The sequence below is a fragment of the Rhincodon typus genome, chromosome 11 (assembly GCF_021869965.1).
Source record: "Rhincodon typus isolate 14 chromosome 11, sRhiTyp1.1, whole genome shotgun sequence".
Taxonomy (NCBI): domain Eukaryota; kingdom Metazoa; phylum Chordata; class Chondrichthyes; order Orectolobiformes; family Rhincodontidae; genus Rhincodon; species Rhincodon typus.
In genome coordinates this window covers 73,787,816-73,801,264 of record NC_063342.1, presented here as the reverse complement: position 1 = coordinate 73,801,264, position 13,449 = coordinate 73,787,816, and the positions used below count along the sequence as shown (strand labels likewise).

Sequence of the window (13,449 nt, the reverse complement as noted above, 5' to 3'; positions counted from 1 at the left end):
GTGTCCAAGATAGGCCCTGGTTTGATGGGTGTCCCGGATAGGCCCTGTTTCTATAGGTGTCCAAGATAGGCTCTGGTTCTATAGGTGTCCAAGATAGGCCCTGGTTTGATGCGTGTCCGGGATAGGCCCTGGTTCTATAGGTGTCCAGGAGGCCTAGCTTCTTTAGGTATCCAGGATAGGCCCTGCTCCTATAGGTGCCCAGGATAGGCCCTGCTTCTATAGGTGTCCAGGATAGGCCCTGTTTCGATAGGTGCACAGGATCGGCCCTGTTTCGATAGGTGCACAGGATCGGCCCTGCTTCTATAGGTGCCCAGGAGGCCCAGCTTCTATAGGTATCCAGGATAGGTCCTGCTTCTGTAGGTGTCCAGGATAGGCTCTGGTTCTATACGTGACCAGGATAGGCTCTGGTTCTATACGTGACCAGGATAGGCCCTGCTTCTATACGTGACCAGGATAGGTCCTGGTTTCTATACGTGACCAGGGTAGGCCCTGGTTCTATACGTAACCAGGGATAGGCCATGGTACAATCGGTGTCAGGGATAGGCCCTGCTTCTGTAGGGCCAATTGTGTCTTTCTCATTGTCCTCCCCCTCACCACAAGCCCACCCTGTAAGCTCCTGACAAACTGAATGGGAATGACAGCTACTGACCGATTTGTTCATCGTTTTCCTCTGTCCAAGTGTTTCTGACCCATGAAATGGCCAACAACATGCTAGCACGACAAAAGCGGGCAAACAGCTTTCTGGAGGAACTTAAAGAAGGTGACGTGGAGAGGGAATGCATTGAAGAAAGGTGCTCGAAAGAAGAAGTGAGAGAAATCTTTGAAAATGACCAGCGAACCGTAAGCAGCAGTACTTCTGATCTCTATCTTCAATTGCTCCTCTTAGCTATTCCTTGTCTGAACAGTGCAATATCCCAGGGATGAGGAGATATCTCTTCAATCAATCCAATACTATAGAATTCTCTACCATGGGAGAGGGAGAACCAATCACTGAACGTGTTTAGGAAAGCGATAGATTTCTAGAAACTAAAGGTGTCAAGGGTATAGGAAGAGAGAGAGGCTACGGCTTCGCGATTGAGGTTCAGCCATGATTATATTGAAAGATGGCTCGAAGGGCCAAATGATTTACACTTTTTCCCAATTCCTACGTTTCTCTCTCTTTCCCTGATATGAGATGAGTTAACCAATCCAGTCATTTAAACTTTCAGTCACTTTTATTTACTTTGGGATATGCCAGGAACATCATTGTTGGTACTTCATTATCACCTTAAGAGGCTCCAAATAGAGACACTTCTGTATCGATCTCACTCATATTGTGAGCACACCGAGGCATTTCACACATAGCTCTCAGTTCTCGTGCGTGCTCTGCTTTTTCCGGCTGGTAGGCTAGGGTGTCTCTGTGATAGAGGATCAGCAAAGTGGTGACCTGAAATTCCAGGCAGGTTTGCCAAGTGGAATTCCATGGGGACATAAGAAATCTGGTTCCAGTGGGAGCGACGAGAAAACCCTGTCAGATTTCCACGGAAACCTGATGGGCCGGAGGCTTTAGGGGATGGAGACCTGACATCCCTCACTAGCCTGATCTACTTGTGACTCCTGTAGCCGCATGTCAGTGCAGTGAATCCTGAGTTGACTTGTCCTGAGTATGGGTGTCCAAGTAATCTGTGCAGTTACATTAAAAACAACACTGGCATTCGGAAAAAAGCCATTCACCACCTTTCTAGGGTAAGGAGATGTGGTGGTGCAGTGGTATCATTACTAGACTAGTGATTCAGATCCTCAGGTTAGTGCTCTGGGGACATGGATTCAAATCCCACCATGGCAGATGGTGAAATTTGAATTCACTCAAAATCAGGAATTACAAGCTGGCCTCATAGCAAGCATGTCATTATTTATATTTAAAAAAGTGTATCTGGTTCACTAATGTCCTTTAGGGAAGGAAATCTGCCTTTTTTATTAGTTTTTTTTTAAGATTTAGACTTTATTACCACATGTACTCAAGTATAAAAGTGCAGGAGTACAGTAAAAAATTTCAATGTCACCACACAAAAATTTAAGGACAAGGTAGAAAGAAATGAGGAACAAAGTTAAAATTTAAATATTACAATATGACCAATGTGACCTATGCATGACTCCAGACGCATCGCGATGCACACTCTCAACTGTGCCCCCCACCAGACAATTTGGGATGGGTGAACAAATACTGTCCTTAGCAGTGACACTTATATCCCACAAACAATACATTTTTAACAGATTGTTTGAGTAAGAGATGCAGGGAGACGTGAGGAAGAAGCTTTTAAACACAGCAAGTGGAAATGATTGAGAAATCACTGCCGTCAAAGACGGTGGAAGTGGAGACAACCGTGGAAACATAAAATAAAGGAGCAGGAGTAGGCCATTCAGCCCTTCAAACCTGCTCTGTCATTTAATATAATCACAGCTGATCTAACAACATGGTATCCTGTTCCCTGTTTCTCTCCATACCTCTTGATCCCTTTAGCCCCAAAGAACTGTAATTCTAACTCCTTCTTGAAAATATTCAACAGTTTGGCTTCAACTGCTTTCAATGGCAGCGAATTCCCAGGCTCACAATTTCCTGAGTGAAGAAATTTCTCCTCATGTCAGTCCTCAATGGTCTCTCCTGTATCCTTAAATTGTGATCCCTGTTTCTAGACTCCCTAGTCATTGGGAACATCCTTCCCATGTTTACCCTGCATAGACCTGTTAGGATTTTATAGATTTCTACGAGGTCCTCTCTGATTCTTCTATAATCTATTGAATATAGTCCTATCTAGAACTGATCCAGTCTCTCTTCCGTCCCAGGGATCAGTGTGGTAAATGTTTGCTGCACTCCCTCCATCGCCAGAACATCCTTCCTCAGGTACGGAGACCCAACTCAGGTATGGAGCACACAGTACTCCAGGTGTGGGTTCACCTGGGCCCTGTACAATTGCAGCAAGACATCCCTATTCCTGCACTCGGATCCTCTTACTATGATGGCCAACATACCATTTACCTTCTTCGCTGCCTGCTACACCTTACTTTCTTGTACCTGTACACTTACTTTCAGTGACTGGAGTACAAGGACACCCAGGTGCCATTGCACCTCCCCCTTTCCCAATCTATCCCCATTTGGATAATAATCCACCTTCCTGTTTTTGCTACCAAGCGAATAACCTCACTTTTACTTGCATTACAGTGCATCTACCATTCATTTGCCCACTCACTCAACTTGTCCAAATCAAACTGAAGCGTTTCTGCACCCACCTCACAGTTCACCCTCCTACCAAGCTTTGCGCCATCTGCAAAATCGGAGGTATTACATTTAGTTCCCTCATCTGAAATATTAACATATATTGTGAATAGCCGCAGTGCAGGCACTGATCCCTATGGTAGCCCACTGGTCACTGGAATGCACTGGAGGGGGTGCAGAGGAAATCTCCCAGGATGTTGCCTGGGATGGAGCATTCCAGAGATGGAGAGAGACTAGATATGCTCAGGTTGTTTTCTCTGGGGCAGAGAAGGCTGAGGGGGTTCCCATGATAGAGATGGATAAGATTATAAAGGGTGTGGACAGGGTGGATAGAGAGCAGTTGTCCTCATTAGTCGAAGGATCAGCAACAAGGGAGGTATAATTTTAAGGTGAAAGGCAGAGGTTTAGAGGGAATTTGTTTTTCACCCGTGGGGTGGTAGGATGCTGGGAAGCACTGCCTTCAGGTGGGAAACCTCACGACCATTAAAAAGTACTTGGGAGAGCACTTGAAATGTCAGAACATTCAAGATTCTGGCTATAGTTCAGAGAATGAGGACTAGTGTAGCTTAGTTAGTACAGAGTCAAAGGGCCTGTTCTGTACTGTATGATTGTATGCTATCCCCACCATCCAACCACCTCCCCCCACCAACCCGATCATATTCTTGAACCCCTCTGATCTGCTGCCACTCCCTCAACCCCTGCCAGTTCCAGGACTACTCAAGGCGGCACAACATCAGAGAGGTTCCGATCAGAGGTTCTGCATCAGTGTGCCTGGTACATGACCAAGTCGATTGCAATCCTGCCTGGAAATAGACTTAATGTTATCCTGGTGCGCCTCTGGCTTTTAGCAAAGAGGGTATTATATTGGGCGTACAAGCTGCTGGGAAGTATGGGAACTGTAGACTTTGACAAGGGGTGTATGGTGAGAGCAGATCATTGTCCATGGTGTCCTGTACTAACTTGTTATGCCAGGCAAGGGCACAGACTGTTACTTCACCAAACATGAATCCTTCAGACAGGAGCGCCTGTCCTTAATATATCTCCCATGGGGAGGTCTTGTGGTACAGGAGGTGACGACCCTGCCTCTGAGCCTGAAGCTTTGGCTTTGATTTCTATCCGTGATGGCCAAAGGAAGTGTAATGTGGCCAAACTGGTTGAGAATCAATGTGTAAATCCCCCCCTACACACGGCAGCAAAGGCAGGAGAGATTCGTGGCCAGCTGGGTAATTGAGAGAAATCGGAGTCTTCGTCATCAGTCTCCATAGCTCCCGGCTGCCACACGCAGGTAAAAGTGTATGTTGCCATAGCGACTTGTATTCCTTGGCAGGGCAGTCCATGTGGATCAGATTGGTATTGAAGGGTCAGGGTACAATTCCCTTGGTTGGGGTGGATTCAGATCCTGCTTCTTTGCCCTACCCGTGGTGATGACTGCCTCTCTGTCCAGGGTGACCCTGCCTTCAAGCAGAGAGCTGATGATGGAGATTTCATCTCCCAGCTCCTAACAATCTCACACCTGTTTCGCACCAATCGTCCCCCCATTCCACAGCAATTTCTCTCCCACTTAACCACTCATCTCACTGCTCACTCCAATCTCACTCCCACTTCTGACAAGTCTTTCTCCATTCACCATGAACCTCACAGTCCACCAGTCATAGAGTCATACAGCACGGAAACAGACCCTTCGGTCCAACCAGTCCATGCCGACCATAATCCCAAACTAAACTAGTCCCGCCTACCTGCACTTGGCCCATATCCCTCCAAACCTTTCCTATTCATGTACTTATCCAAATGTCTTTTAAACGTTGTAACTGTATCCCACTTCCACCGCTTCGTCTGGAAGTTCATTCCACACACAAATCAGTGTAAAAAAAGTTGCTCCTTGTGTCTTTATTAAATCGTTCTCCTCTCACTTTAAAAATATGCCCCCTAATTTTGAAATACCCTCTTCCTAGGGAAAAGATACTTGCCATTCACTTTGATAACGCCCCTCATGATTTTATAAACGTGTATAAGGTCACCCCCAGTGATCTTATAGATCACTTTCCAACACCTGCCATTACAAGACCCTCCTTATGGGATTAACAACCCAGAGAGTTTGTTGGAAGGAAGCTCAGGCTGTTTTACACATTGAATGCTCCATCAGGTCCAGCATCAACATCCTGATGTACATTCACCAGCTTCATCTCCTAACTGCTTTCTTACTCTTCACTTCCAACATCTAGCCCAACAGAAATCAACATCTCTACGATGTTATCAACGTCATCAGTCTCACTGACTACTTTTAGTTTTACCTTTTCCCTAAAAAACCATGGTGAGATCATAGTGTCCAACATTAGTGGTGGACAGCATTTACCAAATAATTCTAAACCCTAACTTAATTCAAGAGTTATGTTGAGAACCAATTGAAGATTATCAATGAGGATCACAGGGTTGATCCATTTGTACATGCTGGAAGCTACACATCTTCACACACCAGGCCCTGCTCTTTGTAAAGAAAAGATCTGTTTCCACACATTGTACCTTTGCGATGAGGTAGGGGTCATGGAGACAAACAATCTCTGCTGTAACCCCACTAGAGCTGACTTGGTCGGTTTGAATTTAAACAGTTAACAGTTCCTGCTACAATCACAGCAACCACAGTCCCACCAATCAGCACCTTTGTCTCATGCTGCAGAAGTTGCTGTTCCCTTTCTAAAAGTTGGTTTGTTTTCCATTCAGCTCTGACGACTGCTTGTTTCTTTTTTTGTGATGTTTAACTAGCATGGGGAATGGATTGTAAACCAGCTCACTTGGATTAAACTGTGCAGTCCTGAGGAAGGACAGCACTGGTGAGGCAGGGCTGTGTCTCACCACAATAATGACAGTGAGTTCCCTGTTTGATGCTGTTTACAATATCCCTCTCTGCCTTCACTCAATACTCTATAACATTGCATATACTGACATGCTATCATCTTCTTGTTTCAGGACGAATATTGGAATAAGTATGTAGGTGAGTATTCATTTTCTTGTATTTTTGTTAAGTTTGAGTCCCTCTGTCTGAGTTATTGTTTAGCCCCAATAGCAATGGTAGGTGACAGAATCCAAGTGAGCTTGTACAGTGAGAGAGCTACCTGTCAGAGTAGGGGAGTATGGGTGAAGTTTAGGGATCACAGTGTTGTGCTAACTAAACTTTCCCACTGTAATGATGGGACTGTAGGATTGGGTCTTAGGCAGACGCATCGGAGCTGGGACTGAAGCATCAAAGATGATTAATGTACAGAAAGAGCTTTGGAAATATTACGGTCAAGCCTCTCCTATTCTCTGTGATCTCTCTCATCCTCTCTCCACTCTTTATCCTCTCTGTCTGCTTCTTTCCACTCCCTCCCCACTCCTTCTTTCTGTCCACTCCCTCTCATTCTTTCTCACCATTTACAGAGTCAGAAAGTCATACAGCATAGAAACAGACCCTTTGGACCAACTAGTCTAAGCTGACCATGTTCCCAAACTAAGCTATTCCCCATTGCCTGCAGTGAGTCCATATCCCTCCAAACCTTTCCAATTCATGTACTTATCCAAATGTCTTTTAAACATCGTAACTGTGCCCACATCTACCACCTCCTCTGGCAGTTTATTCCACACATGAACCACTCTTCCTGTAAAAAAAATTGCCCCTCATATCTTTTTTAAACCTTTCTCTTGTTGCCTTAAAAATATGCCCCCTAGTTTTGAACTCCCCCATCCTAGGGAAAAGACCCTTGTCATTTACCTTACGACCTCATATCCCTCGTGATTTTATAAACTTATATAAGGTCGCTCCTCAATCTCCTATGCTCCAGTGAAAAATGTCCCGGCCTATCCAGCTGCTGCTTATAACTCAAACCCTCCATTCCTGGCAAATCTTTTCTGAAGCCACACAAGCTCAGTAATATCCTTCCTATAACAGGGTGACCAGAACTGCACACAGTATTCCAGAAGAGGCCTCACCAATGTCCTGTACAACCTCAACATGGCGTCCCAACTGCTATACTCAAAGGTCTGAGCAACGAAGGCAAGCATGCTAAACACCTTCTTAACCACCCTGTCTACATGTGGTACAAATTTCAAAAAATTATGTACCTGAACCCCTGTTCTATAACACTACCCATGGCCTTTCATTTATTGTATATGTCCAGCCTTGTTCTTTTTCACCAAAGTGCAATAATTTGCATTTATCCTAATTAAACTCCATCTGCCACCCCTTCTCCCATTGACCCAATTGATTAAGATCTCTTTGCCATCTTAGATAATCTTCTTCATTGTCCACTATGCCACTGATTTTACTGTCATCCACAAACTTTCTAACCATGCCTTCTATATTCTCATCTAAATCATTTATATAAATATGACAAACGAAAGTGGACCCAGCACCGATCCCTATGAAACACTGCTGGTCACAGGCCTCCAGACCGAAAAACAACGCTTCACCACCACTCTCTGTCTCCAACTGGCAAGCCAATTTTGTGTCCAATTGACAAGCTGTCCCTGAATGCCATCTGATCTAACTTTACAAATCAGTCTACCATGTGGAACCTTGTCAAAGGCCTTACTGAAGTCCATGTAAACAACGTCTACTGCTCTGCTATCATCAATCTTTTCTTTTGGTTACTTCCTCAAAAAGCTCAATCGAGTTTATGGGACACGATTTCCCTCACACAAAACCATGCCGACAATCCCTAATCAGTCCTTGTTTCTCCACATGCATGTAAATCTTATCTTTCCCACCACCAAAGTCAGACTCACAGGGCAACAGTTCCCAGGCTTCTCCTTAGCATTTCTTAAACAAAGGCACAACGTTAGCCACCCTGCAGTCCTCCGGCACCTCACCTGTGATTATAGAAGATACAAATATTTCTGCTAGGGCTTCTGCAATTTCTTCCTGAACTTCCCACAGCATTCTGGGATACACTACATCAGGTCCCAGAGATTTATCCGCTTCTATGTTTTCTATGACCTCCAGCACTTCCTCTTCTGTATTGTGGATTCCCTCTCCCTCTCTCCTCCTCCACTCTTCCCCCCTCTCTCACTTTCTCCTTCTCTCCATTCCTCCTCTGTCTCTTTCTCCTCTCCCCACTTCCTCTTTCATCTTTCTCCTTCTCTCCACTCCCTCTCTCACTCTCTTTCTCCTTCACTCCACTCCCTTTCTCCCTCTCTTTCTCCTTCTCTCCAATCCCTCTCTCACTCTTTCTCCTTCTCTCCACTACCTCTCTTGCTCTTTCTCCTTCTTTCCACTCTCTCTCTCATTCTCTCACTCTTTCTCCTTCTCTTTATTCCCTCTCTCCCCACAGCCGCAAGTACATTGAGACACACGTTGGAAGTCAGATAGTGTAGGATGCAGTTAAATGGGACATTGAGGGTTGAGGTCCAGTCAATGGCTGGAACTCTCCAGCCAATGTGCCTGAAGTGCGGAGTGACAGGCAGTGTTTTGAGGTGTATGTATCCGTCAGATTTAGGACAGAAATTGCAGGAAATTCTGAGACTACCTGTTTCACCAGTGGACCTCGTGGGGAGCAGTTTGTTCAACCAAGTGTCACTGCAATGCCTATGACTTTCAACCCATTGAGCAGCAAATGCTGCAGCTCTACATTTGCCACTTTCAGATAGACCCCTCCAAGCAGGATGTGAGATTAGATAGGGGCACAGTCTCATACAACAATGACCCATGTAATCAGCAGCTAGTTTTACTCACCCCAAAAACAGAGGCAAAGTGCCTCAGGTGCTGGAGATCTGAACGGAGAATACTGGAGAAACTCAGCAGGATTGGTAGCAACTGCGGAGAGAGAAACAGAGTTTATGTTTCAAGTCCGATATGACTTCTTCAGAAGGACTAGGGAAGAGGTAGAAGTCTCAGTGCAATTTTGGGACCACTAACTGCAAAAAAAATGGCTCATTGTTCTGAAGAAGAAGTCTTTACTATTTGTCGCGTTGAATATTTGAAGTTCCTCCTTGCTGTTTGATCGGAGAATGACCTTAGGCACTCCAGAGCCGAGGGAATCTCCAGGAAATGGGGAGTGGTGAATTTCACAGCGGTGTTTCAGATGGATGCCATTCTCTTCCACTTTTGCAGACGGCGATCAGTGTGAGTCCAACCCGTGCAGGAATGGGGGCATCTGTCGTGATAACATCAACCGGTATGACTGCCAGTGCCTAAAGGGTTACAAGGGCAGCAACTGTGAGATTGGTAAGATCCCAGGGAGGGGGCATTGACCATCTGCAACCGGAGGAGCGGCATGTTTGCATCAGGTCAACAGTGCAGGGTGGCACCCCTGGATGAGAGTGCAGTCAGGGTGAGGGCATTGGAAGTAGGTGGGAGGACAGAAGGGGTAAAGCTTGCGGGGGAAGGAAGATGTCACTCCTGCCACCCCTTCTGACCCCATGTAAACATTAGCTTGTCCGGCCTCCCCTGAACCCTGATAGGTTTGGCCTAGAGTTGGAGGTCTCACAATTTTACCTCTGTCTGGCCAATGGAAATAAGCAAACTGAGCTGTTGAAATCATCCTGGGTTATCCAGGGACTAGAAAACCACCAGGGAGGTCACCTTCTTAAGTTTCACTGGCTGTACTGAGCAAAAGGCAGGAACCCATGTTCCATACCAACAGGGTCTATCTTTGTATATCAGGACAGGCCTGCCATTTTAACAGGCTCTATATAGTTTTTCTTTATTCTTCCTTAGAATACGGGCATCACTGGCAAGGCCAGCATTTCATCACCCATCCCTAACTCCCCTTGAACAGTGAGGTTTGCTCAGCCATTTCAGAGGGCAGTTATAAGAGTCGACCATGTTGCTTTGGGTCTGGATTCACATGTAGGCCAGACCAGTTTAAGATGGCAGATTTCCTTCTCTGAAAGGCCATTAGTGGACCAGATTGGGTTTTTACAACAATTGATGTCACAGTGGCTCAGTAGTTGCTATTCACAGCACCAAGGACCTTGGTTTGATTCCAGCCTCAGGCAACTGTATGTGTGGAGTTTACACATTCTCCCCGTGTCTGCGTGGGTTTTCTCCGGGTGCTTCGGTTTCCTCCCACACTCAAAAGATGTGCAGGTTAGGTGGATTGGCCATGCTAAATTGCCCGTAGTGTTCAGGGATGTGTAGCTTAGGTGGCTTATAGAGGGATTGGTCTGGGTGGGACCAAGGGTCAGTGTGGACGTGTTGGGCTGAAGGGCCTGTTTCCAGACTGTAGGGATTCTATGATTCTAAGATTCTATAATATGCAGGTTAGGTGGATTGCCCATGCTAAATTGCCCACAGTGTCCAAGGATGTGCAGATTAGGGTGGATTAGCCGTGGAAAATGTAGGGTTACAGGGATGGGGTAGTTGTGGGTGTGATGGTATGAACAAAGAACAAAGAACAAAGAAAATTACAGCACAAGAACAGGCCCTTCGGCCCTCCAAGCCTGCGCCGATCCAGATCCTCTATCTAAACCTGTCACCTATTTTCCAAGAATCTGTATCCCTCTGCTCCCTGCCCATTCATGTATCTGTCTAGATACATCTTAAATGACGCTATCGTGCCCGCCTCTACCACCTCCGGTGGCAACGCGTTCCAGGCACCCATCACCCTCTGCGTAAAGAACTTTCCACGCATACCTCCCTTAAACTTTTCCCCTTTCACCTTGAAATTGTGACCCCTAGTAATTGAGTCCCCCACTCTGGGAAAAAGCTTCTTGCTACCCACCCTGTCTATACCTCTCATGATTTTGTAGACCTCAATCAGGTCCCCCCTCAACCTCCGTCTTTCTAATATAAATAATCCTAACCTACTCAACCTCTCTAGCTAGCGCCCTCCATACCAGGCAACATGCTGGTGAACCTCCTCTGCATCCTCTCCAAAGCATCCACATCCTTTTGGTAATATGGCGACCAGAACTGTACGCAGTATTCCAAATGTGGTCAAACCAAAATCCTATACAACTGTAACATGACCTGCCAACTCTTGTACTCAATACCCAGTCCGATGAATGAAAGCATGACGTATGCCTTCTTGACCACTCTATCTACCTGCGTTGCCACCTTCAGGGTATAATGGACCTCTCTGTGCATCAATTTTCCCCAGGGCTTTTCCATTTACCGTATAGTTCGCTCTTGAATTGGATCTTCCAAAATGCATCACCTCGCATTTGCCTGGATTGAACTCAATCTGCCATTTCTCCGCCCAACTCTCCAATCTATCTATATTCTACTGCATTCTCTGACAGTCCCCTTCACTATCTGCTACTCCACCAATCTTAGTGTCATCTGCAAACTTGTTCATTAGACCATCTCTCCAGATCATTTATGTATATCACAGACAACAGTGGTCCCAACACGGATCCCTGTGGAACACCACTGGTCACAGTTCTCCATTTTGAGAAACTCCCTTCCCCGACAACTCTCTGTCTCCTGTTGCCCAGCCAGTTCTCTATCCATCTAGCTAGTATACCCTGGACCCCATGCGACTTCACTTTCTCCATCAGCCTACCATGGGGAACCTTATCAAGTGCCTTACTGAAGTCCATGTATATGACATCTATAACCCTTCCCTCATCTATCAACTTTGTCACTTCCTCAAAGAATTCTATCAAGTTGGTAAGACATGACCTTCCCTGCACAAAACCATGCTGCCTATCACTAATAAGCCCATTTTCTTCTAAATGTAAATAGATCCTATCCCTCAGTATCTTCTCCAGCAGCTTCCCCACCACTGACGTCAGGCTCACCGGTCTATAATTACCTGGATTATCCTTGCTACCCTTCTTAAACAAGGGGACAACATTAGCAATTCTCCAGTCTCCGGGACCTCACCCATGCTCAAGGATGCTGCAAAGATATCTGTTAAGGTCCAGCTATTTCCTCTCTCGCTTCCCTCAGTAACCTGGGATAGATCCCATCCAGAACTGGGGACTTGTCCACCATAATGCCTTTTAGAATATCCAACACTTCCCCCCCTCCTTATGCCAACTTGACCTACAGTTATCAAACATTATCCCTAACCTCAACATCCGTCATGTCCCTCTCCTTGGTGAATACCGACGCAAAGTACTCATTAAGAATCTCACTCATTTTCTCTGACTCCTCGCATAACTTCCCTCGTTTGTCCTTGAGTGGGCCAACCGTTTCTCTACTTACCCTCTTGCTCCTTATGTACGAATAAAAGGCTTTGGGATTTTCCTTAACCCTGTTTGCTAAAGATATTTCATGACCCCTTTTAGCCCTCTTAATGTGGACTCGATGGGGTTTTTTTTATGATGGTCATGGCCAGTGTCACCATGACTGACACTAGCTTTCAATGCCTGATTTATGAATTGAATTTAAAGCCTGATGTGGTAGGATTTAAACCCACATTCCCAGAGCATTGAAACAAAATAAAGAACTTCGGGTAGTGGAGATCTGAAGTGAATAAAAGCAGAAATCGCTGGACAAGCTCATTAGCTTCGGCAACATCTGTGGAGAGAGAGAAAAGGGGTTAATGTGTCGAGTCCATTGACTCTTCTTCAGAATGTTCAGAAGAATGGCCACTGAGCCTTTAGCTCTTGTTTCTCTCTCCACAGATGCTGCCAGATCTGCTGAGATTCTCCAGCAATTTCTGTGTTTTTTTTGGTGTATTAGCCTGGTTCGCTGGCTCTCTAACTCAGTGGTATTATATCCTGTCCCCATGAGGAGCGAGGGAATGGATGGATTGAAGTGATCTGGTGAGCTGTCAGTTGAGAGCTCTGAGGATCACAGAGCCTGAAGGGCCTGATCTTTATTGCATTCATGAGCGCCCTCACCCTTCCCCCCGCCCCCGAGGAGCGTTAAAATCAGCGTTGCTATGTGTGCTTTGTGACTCCTGTTTGTTTCCTTTCAGACATCCCCCAGCTCTGCAATCTGGACAATGGAGGCTGCCAGCATTACTGCAGGGTGCAGAAGAACCGTGTCAAGTGCTCCTGTGTCGAAGGTTATGCGCTTCATTCCGATGAGAAATCCTGTATTCCACAAGGTAAAAATGTACCATTGTTTGACAGGTGCTCTCCTCAGGCTCTGTGGTTAACACTGCTGCCTTCAGGGACCCGGGTTCAATTCCACCCTCAGGTGACTGTCTGTGTGGAGTTTGCACACTGTCTCCGTGTCTGGTGGGTTTCCTCCGGGTGCTCCGGTTTCCTCCCACAGTCCAAAGGTGTGCAGGTTAGGGTGGATTGGCCATGCTAAATTTCCCATAGTG

General features: G+C 45.9%; 1 protein-coding gene across 1 annotated transcript in view; it reads left to right on the top strand.

Moving 5' to 3' along the window:
• The window catches only part of LOC109934416 (coagulation factor X-like), a 29,838-nt gene that overhangs the window by 2,363 nt on the left and 14,026 nt on the right, over nucleotides 1–13,449 (top strand). The window contains exons 2-5 of the mRNA XM_048603341.1: nucleotides 680–840; nucleotides 6,218–6,242; nucleotides 9,336–9,449; nucleotides 13,096–13,227. Coding sequence (XP_048459298.1) covers nucleotides 680–840; nucleotides 6,218–6,242; nucleotides 9,336–9,449; nucleotides 13,096–13,227 — 432 coding nt within the window. The remainder of the gene's footprint in view (nucleotides 1–679; nucleotides 841–6,217; nucleotides 6,243–9,335; nucleotides 9,450–13,095; nucleotides 13,228–13,449) is intronic.